We start from the raw sequence: 15,560 nt of genomic DNA, 5'->3' as shown, positions 1-15,560 counted from the left end.
GGTAGACTTGTTCATGAGAAGCCAAGATTTGAGTTTTAGTATCAGAGAGAATGATATGAGCACTCTACATGTGCTGCCCTACATCATTCCACTCAAGGGCTCTCTCTCTCTCTCTCTCTCTCTCTCTCTCTCTCTCTCTCTCTCTCTCTCTCTTTCTCTCTCTCTGTGTGTGTGTGTGTGGGTGCACATGAGTAGGACAAGAGATGAGGTAGTGTGGGAATTCAGTGGTATGTTGCTGAAGCAGTTATATATGAAGTGGGACAACATGCAAAGTAAACTTCAGCAACAGCAAATAGACAGCTTTAGTTTATTGAGATAATTTTTGGTAAAATACAATACAATGCAGCTGCAGTGTAAGATATTCTTGACTGTTGCCAGAGTACACGGGATCCTCAGCAGATCTGATCAAAATAAGATAGAGAAAATGCAGAAAGATGATTCTGCTTGTAGGACAGGCTATTTTTGTCAGTAGGGGACCTTACATCTTATCCACACAAAGACAGTAATTTGTTCCAATGGCAAGTGATTTAATGATGAAGCACATTCAGGCAAAATTATTTAGTTATGTAGCTAGTTAACTGATATAGTGTGTTGATCGAATAAAGTTAATAGTAGGCAGTCAGAACTCAGTCTCCCATAGTACACAAAAGAACAGACAATTAAATTCATTACCTTTTTTTTGTCAAGCAGGAGTTAAATGCTTTATATTAACTTCCCATTACAGAGTACTTCTTTGGTTGGAAGAGGAATGTCACAGTCATAAAATGCATCCAGTAGCAAGAGAGTATAGCAGTGACTTCCATTTAGCTGAGATAAGTTTAGTCTAGATGAGTATGAATAATTTGGATCAAAATCTGCACTTTATTATAACAGAAAACTGTGTAGAACAAATATTCTTTCAGGGTTTCAGCAATTAATTCTCTGGAGAGCATCTATGCAGACATCTTCAACATACAACTCCTTTGCTTGTTTCTCTTCTTTTCACTGTGATGTTTCTTTCCAGCTATTGCAGGATAAACATTCCTATAAGATTTACTACTTGATTCATTCCTGTCTTGCGTATCACCTTTCATTTCACACTCCAAAGGCATTTACACTTATCCATCAACTAAACCATGCTGAATGCACACTCACTTGATGGATTATCATTTAGTACATCCATTAATTCAGTTAACTGAATTAAATTACTAGGATATTGTTAACCAGTCCTTACATCGGAATCTTTGAAAGGAACATGACATTTTTTGGAAGAAACTGTACTGAGAAATTATAAAAAAAAAAGTGAGAGGATGTACGTAACATTGTTTAAATGCTTCCATCATATCTCACAGTGAAGCCAGATACGTAAATTTGGTTGACAAAATATCAAAAACATCTTTCGCAAACACAAGCTAAATACACTTGGTCCATCAAGATAACAGCTTTTCTATGGAAACAGAAGTAAAATTTCACACAGCCGAGATCACTATTGTACAGCATTTGTTGTGATGATCGGTTTCAGCAAACTACATTGCCATCATCAGACCTGTAAAGTATAAATCAACATATTCAAGCACACTGTAATCAAATATAAATGGGCATAATACAATTTTATACAAAACATGAACTATACCGTGGAATATAACATACCTGCTGCAGTATATTTCACTGATTTTTGTATGAAAAGCATATTACACCACATCATATCATAGAACAATACTTTGTGAACATGAAAATGATAGTATATCAGTAAGTCAAGCATAAAATAAATACTACTTAAAACATCATTCATATTGCACTGATTATACAAGCTCATATTCATACATTAGGAGAATGAAGACAGAGATTCTCAAGCAAACATCATAGATGTTACAACCAATCACTAACCAGGTGGCAGCAAGCTCATATTCGTACATTAGGAGAATGAAGACAGAGATTCTCAAGCAAACATCACAGATGTTACAACCAATCACTAACCAGGTGGCAGCTGTGGTAGTAGTTACAAACAAAAATATGTCATGTCACATAAAATATAAAGACAAATCAATGGTCCAAGGATGTTACACTGCCGACAAACAATAATTAATGTGAATCAGAATATGTTAAACTTATTTTGTTATAATAATTTTAAATTAATTTATATAAAAAGTTAAAACCACCTAAAAAGCATAACAGGAAGTACTGTTCTTTCAATATATTGTTTAATACACAAGTAGTGAAGCCAGTCATATGTCACACTTGTATTATAAAAGCAAATACAAATAAAAATATACATGTCATAATATGCAGCCAGCATAAAGCCTCAACAACCATAGACTGTTGTTCTGTATCTCAGTGTAATTAACAAACATGAGGAAGGGAACATCTGCAAGTGCAGTAACCATACATTGAAATCACTTAGCTGGCTTTATACAAATTACAATATTTACGACATCAACACATAGCTCGATGTTTAGGTACTAGCATTGTGCTCAAGGTCATGGTATCAAACACATGGATGACATTCGAGTGTGGCAGGGGAAACATTCAACAATATGAACACCTTTCATTGTCGACAGGGGCATATGAACAATGTCTTTAGTATGTACTGCAGTCTGTGTTTAGCGCTATTTCTGCTACCATCTTACTGCAGCTTTTTAAACTTGTGTTCACACAGTGTTTTTTTGTGTGCTAGTTTTAATAACCTTTGTAGAAATGTCCCTGAGGATAAAGCCACAAGAAGACCAATCATAAAAGGAAGAAGATGACCTTAGAAATGAAATGTAGAACCAATGAAAAACACAAACATGGTGTGTGCGTTGCTGATTTAGCACGCTCTTACAATTGGTCAAAATCAAATATTTGCTCTATCCTCAAGTACAAGATTAAGGAGGCAGATGCTTCAAAGGGAGTGGCAAAAGTACCTAAACAATGGTTTCATATTCTGGAAAATGTCGAAAGGTTGCTCCTTTTATGGATAAATGGAAAGCAATTGCAAGTGACACTATTAATGAGAACATCATTTGTGACAAGGCGAGAGTGATTTTCACTGACCTCGTTAAGAAGCTGCCAGGATCATTAGCAGCTGAAGAAGTGTTTAAGGGAAGCTGTGGGTGGTTTGAGAAGTTTAAGAGAAGAACCAGCATCCACAGCATTGTGAGGCACAGCAAAGAAGCCAGTTCCAAGACAAAGGCAGCAGAGAACTTCATCAGCAACTTCAACATGCTCATAGATTCTGAGGGTTACCTAGTACAACAGATTTTTAAATGTGACGAGATGGGTCTATTCTGGAAAAAGATGACAAAGCGTATCTTTATGACAGCAGAGGAGAATGCATTGCCTAGTCACAAGCCAATGAAAGACCGTCTCACACTGCTATTCTGTGCCAATGCAGCAGTGATTTGAAAATTAAACCACAGCTTGTTTACCATTCAGCAACTCAGCAAGCCTTCAGGAAGTGTAAAGTCCAGAAGAGCAGGTTAAATGTGACGTTGAGGTCCAACAAAAAGGCTTGGGTGACATGTGATCTTTTTTGTGATTGGATCAATGAAATTTTTGGTCCTTTGGCAAAAAAATATTTGCTTGAGATGACTCTGCCACTCCATATCTTGCTTGTTATGGATAATGCTCCTGCCCATTCTCCAGGTCTACAAAACCACCTCCTTGATGAATTCAGTTAATCAACATTCAATTTCTGCCTCCCAACACCACTCCATTACTCCAGCCTATGGACCAACAGAGTGTTTCTAGTTTTAAGAAGCTTTACACTAAAGGGCTCTTCCAGCATTGCGTTACATTGACTAAAACTACCAATCTCACTCTCAGAGAGTTTTGGAAATATCACTTTAACATTGTTGCCTGCCCCAGGAGGACCGAAAAGGTGTGGGAATGGGTTACCAAGAGAAATTTCACTTCTGCTTGGAAGAAGCTTTGGCTGGATTGAGTTGTCAAATGTGACTGAGGCATTTGAGTCAGTACCTGTGGAGCCTGTAGTCAACGAGATTGTGTCTTTGGCCAAGAGCATGGGACTAGAAGTGGACAACAATGATAATGATGAGCTTGTGGAAGGTCCCAGCCAAGAAATAACACTGAATAGTTTATGGAGTTGCAGTGTGTTTCACTGCAGGAAGTTGTGGATAGGAGTTCTTCAGAGAAGGAGGAGGAGGCAGTAACAGCAAAGCAGCACTCTTCTGGCACAATAAGAGAAATGCTGAAAACATGGAAAATCATTTGCATGATACATTGAAAATCATCACCCCAATAAAGCAGTGGCTATGCATGCTACAAATTTATTTGACAATAGTGCTGTGTTGCACTTTCGCCAAGTGTTGAAGTGTCAGTAGAAATAAATGACTGTAGATAGCTTCCTAGTAAAAAAAGAAATAGTTATGTATCATGAATAATAAAGTAGATAAGACTGTGTGTACAATTTTCTTTGAATAAATGGCATGAATAGGATAAATTTTTAGTATTTTTTCTGCATGGAACGCATTATTGTATTTTATATTAAATTAATATGGGATAAACTGCTTAGCTTAATGAGTGTTTCACACTACGTGTAAGATTCTGGAACAAATTATGCTCACTATGTGAAGTTCCACGATACAATAAAAATATACTTCTATATAATAAAATCAGTTATTATACTCATAAAAACCATGAATAAGTCACGACAAACAGGTGTACAAATATACACAATTCACAGTATATTAAGCTATCAGCTTTATGCATTTACATCACATATCTCGTAGACATTGTGTGACACATTAGTACATTGTGACAGTTCTGATAACATTTTACTTTTGGTATTTATTAATTTACAAAAGGTATAATAGTATTAAACATCACAACATGACAATTTTTAGAACTGCGCTATTGGTTCCATTTGCCCTTGTCAGTTCCTATTTCGCACTTAGACCTCAAGCACTGTGCTAGTACCTAAACCTTGAGCTACAAGTTGATAGCTTAATATAGTATGAATTGTGTGTAGCCCTATTTGTATAGCTGTAATGACTGTAACGAATTGTTCATGGTGTTTACAACTAAAATAATTGATTGTATCATATAGAAGTATATTTTTATTGTATTAACATTGCAAATTTCAGGATTATGCTACTTATTCCTGCGATCTTGTCATACATGTCCTTCACACACACAAGACCTCGAGCACTATGCTAGTACTTAAACATCAAGCTACATATTGATAGCTTAAATATTGTGATTTGTATAAAGCCAAGTAAGCGATTTCATTTTGTGGTCTTGCACCTGTAGTGATATGTTTGTGGTAGTGGAATACTTGATGTTCCCTTTGTAGTTCCTTTGTGTTTGCTTAACTACACCAAGGTAGAAAACAACAGTGTACGGTTGCTGCCTGCATATTATGACATGTATATTTTAATTGTATTTGTTTTTTGAGTACAAAAATGCCATATGACTAGCTTCCCTACTCGTGTATTAAACAATATATTGAAGGTTCAGAGCTTTCTATTATGTTTTTAAGGTGGTTTTAAATTTAAAGTAATTGAATTTAAAATTTTAATAAAAAATAAGTTTAATGTGTTGTGATTTGGATTATTTATTGTATCTCTGCAATGTAACATTCTTGGATTGTTAGTTTGCCTTTATACCTTATGTGACACTGTGTAATTTTGTTTGTAACTACTATCCAGTGCAATTGGTGGCTAGTTGTAATGTCTGTGATGTTCACATGAGAATCACAGTCTTCATTTTCCTACTGTATGACCTTGAGCATGTATAATCAGTGCAATATGTACTGTGTTTCATATAATAGCTATTTTATACTTGACTTGCTGAAATACGGCACGACATAAAATGCATTTTATAAAGACTGAGTGAAATATTTATATGAAATTGTATTGCTCCCTTTTACATGTGATTCCAGTGTGCTTGAACAAGTTCATCTATGCTTTACAGATCTGATGATGGTAATGTAGTTTGCTGAAACTGGTCATCACAATAAATTCTGTGCAATAGCAATCTTGGCTACTTGAAGTTGTACTTGTGTTTCTACAGTAATCTAGATCACTCCCTAACTTGATAATGTGGAGCATATATAGTAGTTTTTCTGACTTTTCATAACAGTAATTTGTTTTTGCATCTGTATAACATTAGCCCACACCACTGAAAACCAACTGTGAGTGGCATATGGCCTAAACTGTCAAAAAAACACACTTGACTAATCATGCTAACTAACAGCACTACCACATAACAGTTATTCGCCGTTTTGTAGATATTTGCTGGTGAGAGCACTATTATTCTACCTTCCTAAAGTAGCATCTCAGTCCTGAAGACATTTGTAATCTGTCAGGAGGATTTTATATAATAGAGGGAAACATTCCACGTGGGAAAAATATATCTAAAAACACAGATGATGTGACTTCCCAAACGAAAGTGCTGGCAGGTCGATAGACACACAAACAAACACAAACATACACACGAAATTCAAGCTTTCGCAACAAACTGTTGCCTCATCAGGAAAGAGGGAAGGAGAGGGAAAGACGAAAGGATGTGGGTTTTAAGGGAGAGGGTAAGGAGTCATTCCAATCCCGGGAGCGGAAAGACTTATCTTGGGGGAAAAAAGGACAGGTATACACTCGCGCGCACACACACACATATCCATCCGCACATACACAGACACAAGCAGACATTTGTAAAGGCAAAGAGTTTGGGCAGAGATGTCAGTCGAGGCGGAAGTACAGAGGCAAAGATGTTGTTGAAAGACAGGTGAGGTATGAGCTGCGGCAAATTGAAATTAGCAGAGATTGAGGCCTGGCGGATAACGAGAAGAGAGGATATACTGAAGGGCAAGTTCCCATCTCCGGAGTTCTGACAGGTTGGTGTTAGTGGGAAGTGTCCAGATAACCCGGACGGTGTGACACTGTGCCAAGATGTGCTGGCCGTGCACCAAGGCATGTTTAGCCACAGGGTGATCCTCATTACCAACAAACACTGTCTGCCTGTGTCCATTCATGCGAATGGACAGTTTGTTGCTGGTCATTCCCACATAGAAAGCTTCACATTGTAGGCAGGTCAGTTGGTAAATCATGTGGGTGCTTTCACACGTGGCTCTGCCTTTGATCGTGTACACCTTCCGGGTTACAGGACTGGAGTAGGTGGTGGTGGGAGGGTGCATGGGACAGGTTTTACACCGGGGACGGTTACAAGGGATTGGAATGACTCCTTACCCTCTCCCTTAAAACCCACATCCTTTCGTCTTTCCCTCTCCTTCCCTCTTTCCTGATGAGGCAACAGTTTGTTGCGAAAGCATGAATTTCGTGTGTATGTTTGCGTTGGTTTGTGTGTCTATCGACCTGCCAGCACTTTCATTCGGTAAGTCACATATATATTATTTGTTTCTGGCATATTTTAAGACAGAGTTTTCTGGTCCACAGTTACGGTCAGCTGCTCCTGCGGTCATTGATAAGCTGCTGCCAGGAGAAGTTGCCAAGCAGCAGGCCTCACCACCATCAAAGCCTGTGGATAAGGCTGCTCCCAAAAGTGCGACAATCCCAGTCACGGGTGTGGAGAAACCCGTGCAGCCTAGCAAGACTGTTCCCCCAAGCGCCGCACCACCCCCAGCTGCCCCCACAGCTGCACCTCCTCAGGTTCCAGCAGCGAAGCCTGTTCTGCCGCCGTCAAGGGCCAAGCCCGAACGCTTACCCGCAAAAACCGAACCACCCAAAACTAAGACTGATATAGTTAAGACTGCTGACACAGAAAAAGTTAGTGCAAAAGTAGATAAGACATCCAAGACAGAAGTAGTGAGAATGAAGGGGGAACACAAATCAAAGACAGAAATGAAAACGTCCACAGTGAAAACACGAGCTGAAACCAAATCCACCCGTTCCATAGAAAGGAAAGCACAGAGGACAACAATTACAACCTCTAGTGTAACAGAGAAAAAGACTGACATAAAATCTTCTCCTACTACACCTAAAAAATCTGTTGAACATAAAGTTAACGGAGTTGCACCAAAGCCAGAGCCAATGAAACATGCTCGACCATCGAGTAGAACTAGACCGTCCCCAACCTCCACTCCAGCAAAAAGTGCAAAAGAAGCCAATAATCGGAAGGTCGTAGAATCAAAATATCACATTTCAAAAGCCTCTAAATTGACTACATCAAAGGCTGCTAAGAAGGAAGTGCAAGAACCAGCAGCAAAAGCTGAGAGGAAGCCTGTGAGCAGGCGACCAAAGGCAACTCCCAGCTCTCCTGCTAAGATAGCAGCAAAATCACCGGGTTCACCAGCCAAGTCTTCTTCTGCCAAAAGCACACCAACTCCATCTGTCAAATCAGAAAAAGAAGCTGTAATCAGAAAAAGAAAGGTTGAAACTGGAAAAATTACTGCTGACTCATCTGCAGTATCAACCCCATCAACTACTGAAGTAGAAACTGTTGTGAAAGCAAAGGAAATAGGAAAAGTCCAGGAACCTCCCCTTGTAAATGGCCACATATCAGAAATGATCATAACAAAGGAAGATATCTCCAAGGAGCTTTTAGACAAACCCCTTGAAGAGACTTACATTGAGAAAAAGACTGAAAAAATTGACAGTGAAACTATAAGAAAGTCACCAACTGATGACCAACAAGAAGTTACAGAAAGAGAAGACAAAACTTCAGTTAGAGAGAAAGAAATTAAAGACATTCCTACTATAGAAGGAAAAGAAAAACAAATGGATGAAGAAACTGTAGAAAAAGAAGTAGAAGTTGAAGAAAAAGAGATGGTAGTTGAAGATAAAGAGTCTGAGATAGAAGAGAAGGAAACCGAACTTGAAGAGAAGGAGTCTGAAATTGAAGAAAAAGAATCTGAAGTTGAAGAAGGAGATGATTCCAGGCAACTTATGCATGAAAAGGAAGATATAGAGGCTACAGAAGAGGAACAAACTGAAGAAATTGAGGATGAGGAAGGACCTGTTGACATAAAGGAATCATTACATGCTGAACTTGAAACAGAAGTAAAGAAACTGATGAGAGAAAAGATAGAAGGAGGAGAAGAAGAAGAAGGGGGAGGAACAGAAGAAGAAGAAGAAGAAGAGGAGGAGGAGCAAGAAGGGGAGGAAGATGAGGAGGATGAATACTTAATCGTTGAAAAAGAAGATGTAGAATCCTACCAAGAACAAGAAAGTATTGAATCACATTTACCAGATGATTTTGATAACAAAGATATTGATGTTGAGGAAGAAGATGAAGGGGAGCTTCAGAAGCACTTATTAGATGAAGTTGAAACAGAAAAGACAAAGAAAGATATAGAAAAAGAAGAGATGGATACAAAAATGCGCAGAGAAGTAGAATCTCAAAAGGAACACTTAATAAAGGAAAAAGAGGTAGATATATGTCTTAAAAGTAAAGCCGAAAAAGAAATAACTGAAACTGAAAAAATGAAGGAGGAACATGTTGAGGAAATAAAAGAGCAAGAAACAGAAGGTGTTACTGAAGAAACTGCTAAGCCATTGAAGGAAGAAATTACAAAAGATCACATTGAGGAGAAAGTGGAGGAAATTATTTCATCAGCAAAAGAAATAGTAACTAAAGGAAAATTTGAAGATGAAAGAAAGCCTGGAGTGTCTCAAGAATCAGATAAAGATATACAGAAAGAGGAACTGTCTGAGAGCAAGAAAGAACCTGAAACAAGTGAAGATCTCAAAGAAATTTCATCAATTAGTCCTGAAGAGAAAATAGATGTTTCTTCAGAGAAAGTCCGAGAAACTACAGACACTGACCATAAGCTTGATGATGGAGGTCATGACATGAAAGAGATTCCCTCAAAAGAAATTCTAGAGCAGAAATTTATTGCAGAGGAAAGCCAGCCAGATGAAAAGGTGTCTACAACTATAGAATCTGCAGCTACAACGGCACCAACACTTCCTGAAGATGAACGCATACCTCTAGATGAAATAAAGGAAATCGTTGAAGAAAAATATGTGAAAGAAGAGACAAAGGAGAAAGAAAAACCAGTGGCAGAAGCAGTAACACGTCTAGAGCAGCCAACTACTCTGCCACAAGTTGTAATGCCAATTTTTGAAACTCACATTGCTCATGGGATTATTCATCAAAGAGACATCGTTAAAACACCTGATGAAGTTGCTGACCTGCCAGTCCATGAGGAAGTTGACCCTGGTATGTATGATGCTGATGACTTTGTAAGAGACTTTCATAAAACAAAATATGAAGTGCAACTTTCGAAAAAACAACAAGATACTGAAGAGATCAAAGACTACATACCTGAGGTTGGTGCTGCAGAAGAAAGACTGAAAATAGATACAGGAAAGGCTGACACATTGAAAGAATCTTTAAAACAGTTTGAAGATGAGAAAGAAGTTGAAGAAGTCAAAATAGCACCTGAGGAAAGATTTGTTGATGAAATTGAAGACATTATACATGTAAAAAGAGAAATATCTGATGTAGCAAAACCATCAGTGAAACCAGTCTCTGTGGCACAACTTGAAGAACTTGTGCCAAAGGAAGACATGGCAAAGCCTACTGATGAGCCAAAACCTGTTACGGTAATATCAGAAGAAAAACTTCTGGAAGCTACCTTTCAGACATATGCAGATCTAAAAGCTACAAAAGAGAAAGTAGACGAATTAAAAGAAAAATTCACTGAAGAAGCAAAGAAAGCTGTAGAGAAAGAAATAGATTATGCTGCAATTTTAGAAAAAGACATTGCTCATGACAGAGTTGCCTTACAGGAAATGAGAGAAGAAAAGAAAACAGAAGGAGAAGAAATTGGTGCAGAATACATATCTTCTGACAAGAAATACATAGAAGAACAACTGGAAACTATTTCAGATCAACTAAAACAAAAGGAGAAAGTTATTAGTGAAGAAATTTCAACACTGCAACAAACATATGTAAAGGAGACACCTGAAGAGAAAGGAAAGGATGAAATGAAACCACTTCCAATGGATGTTGTGCAGGAAAAGATGCGAGAAGAGAAACAGAAATTTGTTACAGAAGATGTCACTGAAAGAACTGAAAAACTGGAAGGGGATAAAGTTATCCAAGACAAAAAGATTGAAAAGGATGTAAAGAAAGATGTTCCAGCAGAAATTAAGGAGCTGGAAGACAAAGAAAAGCCTGTTCCAAAGGAAATGACTCAAGAGGTAATTATGCAGGATGAGAAAATTATTTCAGATGAGTTAGTCAGGGCAAAGAAGGTAGCAGAGAAAGATGAACTCATCACAGAAGGTGAAGAAATTAAAAAACTGAAAGAAGAGGAAGTTGTTCCAAAAGAAGTTATTGAGGAGACAATAAAAGACAAGGAAGTATCAAAAGTAATGGGTGAGGAGGAGATGAAAGAAGAAAGAGTTGTTAAAGAAGACATTATTGAAGAAATCAAACAATTAGAAGGTAAAGAGAAGTCTACTCCAAAGGAAGTTCTTGAAAAAAAAATTAAAGAAGAAGATGAAACCATCTCAAAGGAGATGATTGAGGTAGAGGAAAAGGAAGAGAAAGTTGATACAGAAGATATCGTGGATAAAATTCCAAAGCTGGAAGAGAGAGACAAAGATGTTCTGAAGGAAGTTGATGACAAAGAGAAATCTACTCAAAAGGATGTAGCTAAAGATGAAACAAAAGGAGGAGAGGAAATGGGTTTGAAGGAGTTGGTAGACGTAACGAAAAAAAGAGAAATTGTTACAGAAGATATCATAGCAGCTATTCCAAAACTAGAAGACAAACAGAAAGTTTCATTGGAGAAACTTGATGAAAGTAAGATAAAGGACAAGAAAGAAGAAGAAGAAAAGGAAAAAAGAATTGCAGAAGAGATAAAGAAAGACATTGTAGATCTAAAAGAACAGGAGCAGCTTTTGTCCAAAGATGTAGCTAAAGAAAAGCCGGAGGACAAACAGAAAGAAGAGATTGATAAATCTTTAAGAGAACTAGAAGATACAGAGAAACTTTCACCAAAAGAAGTGAAAGAAATCCAAACTTCAAAGGAGAAGATTCCAGAAAAGGAGACAGAAGAGCAATTGATAGTTGCTAAATATACCACTGAAGAAACAGATAAACTCAAAGAAAAAGAGAAAATTCAGGCAAGGGAAATGGTGGAAGATAAAGCAAAAGAAGGTAGGAAAATAGAGTCAGAGGAAATTATTCATGAAAAGAAGAAAGACGAGAGAGAAGTAATTACTAAAGATATCACTGAAAAACAAGAAGGGAAAGAGAAACTTTCCCCAAGGGAGGTAGTTGAAGAGATTACTGTCAAAGAGGAAGTAAGTGTTTCAGCAGAGGCTATTCAGAGAGAGGAAACTATCAAAACTGACCTCACCACAGAAATTAAGAAACCACAGGAAATGGAGAAAATTGTATCAAAGGAATTAGTTGAAGAGAAGGAAAAAGAGTCTGAAGAAAAGATAAAAGCTATTACAGAGGATGTGGCATTGGTAATGTTAAAAGCAGAAGAAAAGGAGAAGCCTGCTCCAAAGGAAAAGGCTGAAGAGAAGATGAAAGAAGAGAAACTAGTTTCTAAGGAGGCAGCAGAGGAAGATAAGGGAGAAGACAAAGAGATAGTTATTACTGAAGATATACCTGAAGAAATAAAGCAACTAGAAGAAAAAGAGAAACCTGCTCCAACAGAAATTTCTGAACATAAGACAAAAGAAGAGACAGTAGTACTAAAGGAGCAGGTTGTGGAGAAGAAGGTTGATGACAGAGTTATTACAGAGGATATAACTAAGTTGGACGTAAAAGAAAAAACTCCCTCTGATGACAGGGTTGAAATAAAGGCAGAAGAAGAGATAATAACTATAAAGAAAGTGGATGAGGAAAAGAAGGAAGAAGAAAAAGAAAAAGTTGAAGTTGCTGGAAAACAAATTGTTGAAGAGGGAGCAAAGGAAGAAAAAGATATTTCACAGAAGATGGCTGAAGAAAAGATAGAAGAGAAGGAGAAAGTTGTTCCAGAAGAACTCACCAAAGAAATAAAACAGCTGGATGTGATTGAGAAACTAGTATCGAAAGAAACAAGCAAAGTAAAATCTGAGGATGAAGTGGAAAGAATTTCAAAGGAAATTGATCAAAAAATGATTATAGAAGACAAAAAGAAAATTGTTCCTGAAATCACTGAACATGTTAAAAAACTGGAAGAAAAAGACACAGGTTTACCAAAGGAAGAATTAGAACAGATGATTCAGGAGGAATGGGAAATAGTTTCAAAGGAGATGATAGAGGAAGAGAAGAAAGATACAAGCGAAGCTGTAACAGAAGCAACTGTTGTAGAAATCAAGGAAGCAGAGGAAAAAGAAATAACTATCCCTAAGGAAATGGATAAAGAAAAGATAAAAGAACCAGAGAAAATGATTACAAAGGCTGCAATAGTGAAAATGGAAGAACATAAGGTTATTACAGAAGATATCACGGAAGAACTGAAAAAGACAGAAAAAAAAGAGGAAACCGTACCACATGCATTACCAGAAGAAAAGGCAAAAGAAGCTGAGAAACCACTTTTGAAGGAAACAATAGTGAGAAAGGAAGAAGAGAAGGTTATTACAGAACATATCACTGAAGCAGAGATAAAACCAGAAGAAAAAGAGGAAACTGTGCCACATGAAATATGCGAAGAAAAGCCAAAGGAAGCTGACACAGTGGTGAAAAAGGAAGAAGAGAAAGTTATTACGGAAGATATCATTGAAGAAGTGAAAAAAACAGAAGAAAAAGATAAAACTGTTCCACATGAAATACCTGAAGACAAGATAAAGGAAGCTGAGAAACTAGTTCCAAAAGAAACAATAGTGAAAAAGGAAGAAGAGAAAGTTATTACACAAGATATCACTGAAGAAGTGAAAAGACCAGAAGAAAAAGTGAAAATGGTTCCATCTGAAATACCCGAAGAAAAGAAAAAGGAAACTGCAAAACCAGTTATAAAGGACACAGTAGTGAAAAAGGAAGAAGAGAAGATTATTACAGAAGATATCACTGAAGAAATGAAGAAACCAGAAGAAAAAGAGGAAATTATTCCACAAGAAATACCCGAAGGAAAGATAAAGGAAGCTGAGAAACCAGTTTCAAAGGACACAGTAGAGAAGAAGGAAGAAGAGAAGGTTATTTCAGAAGATATCACTGAAGAAGTGAAAAAACGAGAAGAAAAAGAGAAAACAATTTCACAAGAAATACTTGAAGAAAAGGCAAAGGAAGTTGAGAAACCAGTTTCAAAGGACACAGTAGTGAAAGAGGAAGAAGAGAAAGTTGTTACAGAGGATGTTACTGAAGAAGTGAAAAAACCAGAAGAAAAAGAGGAAACAGTTTCACAAGAAATACTTGAAGAAAAGGCAAAGGAAGCTGAGAAACCAGTTTCAAAGGACACAGTAGTGAAAGAGGAAGAAGAGAAAGTTGTTACAGCAGATATCACTGAAGAAGTGAAGAAGCCAGAAGAAAAAGAGGAAACTATTCCACATGAAATACCTGAAGAAAAGGCAAAGGAATCTGAGAAACCAGTTTCAAAAGACAAAGTGGTGAAAGAGGAAGAGGAAGAGGTTACTGCTGAAGATATCATTGAAAAAGTCAAGAAATCAGAAGAAAAAGAGGAAACTTCTCGACATGAAATACCCGATGGAAAGATAAAGGAAGCTGAGAAACCAGTTTCAGTGGACACGGAAGTGAAAAAGGAAGAAGAGAAGGTTATTACAGAAGATATCACTGAAGAAGTAAAGAAACCTGAAGAAAAAGAGCAAATTATTCCACATGAAATACCTGAAGGAAAGATAAAGGAAGCTGAGAAACCAGTTTTGAAGGACACAGTAGTGAAAAAGGAGGAAGAGAAGGTTATTAGAGAAGATATCACTGAAGAAGTGAGAAAACCAGAAGAAAAAGAGAAAACAGTTCCATCTGAAATACCCGAAGAAAAGATAAAGGAAGATGCAAAACCTGTTTCGAAAGACGCAGTAGTTAAAAAGGAAGAAGAGAAAGTTATTACAGAAGATGTCACTGAAGAAGTGAAAAAACTGGAAGAACAAGAGGGAGCAGTACCACATGAAATACCAGAAGAAAAGACAAAGGAAGCTGCAAAACCAGTTTCAATGGACACAGTATTGAAAAAGGAAGAAGACAAGGTTATTACAGAAGATATCACTGAAGAAGCAAAAAAAACAGAAGAAAAAGAGAAAACAGTTCCATCTGAAACACTTGAAGAAAAGGAAAAGGAAGCTGCAAAAGCAGATTCAAAGGACGCAGTGGTGAAAAGGGAAGAAGAGAAGGTTATTACAGAAGATATAACTGAAGAAGTGAAGAAACCAGAAGAAAAAGAGGAAATTATTCCACATGAAATACCAGAAGGAAAGATAAAGGAAGCTGAGAAACCAGTTTCAAAGGACACAGTAGTGGAGGAGGAAGAAGAGAAGGTTATTACAGAAGACATCACTGAAGAAGTGAAAAAGCCAGAAGAAAAAGAGAAAACAGTTCCATCTGAAACACTTGAAGAAAAGGAAAAGGAAACTGCAAAAGCAGATTCAAAGGACACAGTGGTAAAAAAGGAAGAAGAGAAGGTTATTACAGAAGATATAACTGAAGAAGTGAAGAAACCAGAAGAAAAAGAGGAAATTATTCCACATGAAATACCCGAAGGAAAGATAAAGGGAGCTGAGAAACCA

General features: G+C 37.3%; 1 protein-coding gene across 1 annotated transcript in view; it reads left to right on the top strand.

Annotated features, from left to right (window-relative positions):
* LOC126198944 (microtubule-associated protein futsch-like) overlaps positions 1 to 15,560 on the top strand; it is an 83,023-nt gene that overhangs the window by 48,268 nt on the left and 19,195 nt on the right. Inside the window, exon 6 of the mRNA XM_049935587.1 lies at positions 7,371 to 15,311. Within this exon, the coding sequence (XP_049791544.1) occupies positions 7,371 to 15,311 (7,941 nt within the window). The remainder of the gene's footprint in view (positions 1 to 7,370; positions 15,312 to 15,560) is intronic.

This window comes from Schistocerca nitens, chromosome 8, assembly GCF_023898315.1.
Source record: "Schistocerca nitens isolate TAMUIC-IGC-003100 chromosome 8, iqSchNite1.1, whole genome shotgun sequence".
Taxonomy (NCBI): domain Eukaryota; kingdom Metazoa; phylum Arthropoda; class Insecta; order Orthoptera; family Acrididae; genus Schistocerca; species Schistocerca nitens.
The sequence above is the reverse complement of the archived record's forward strand: the minus strand, read 5'-3'. Positions and strand labels throughout refer to the sequence as shown.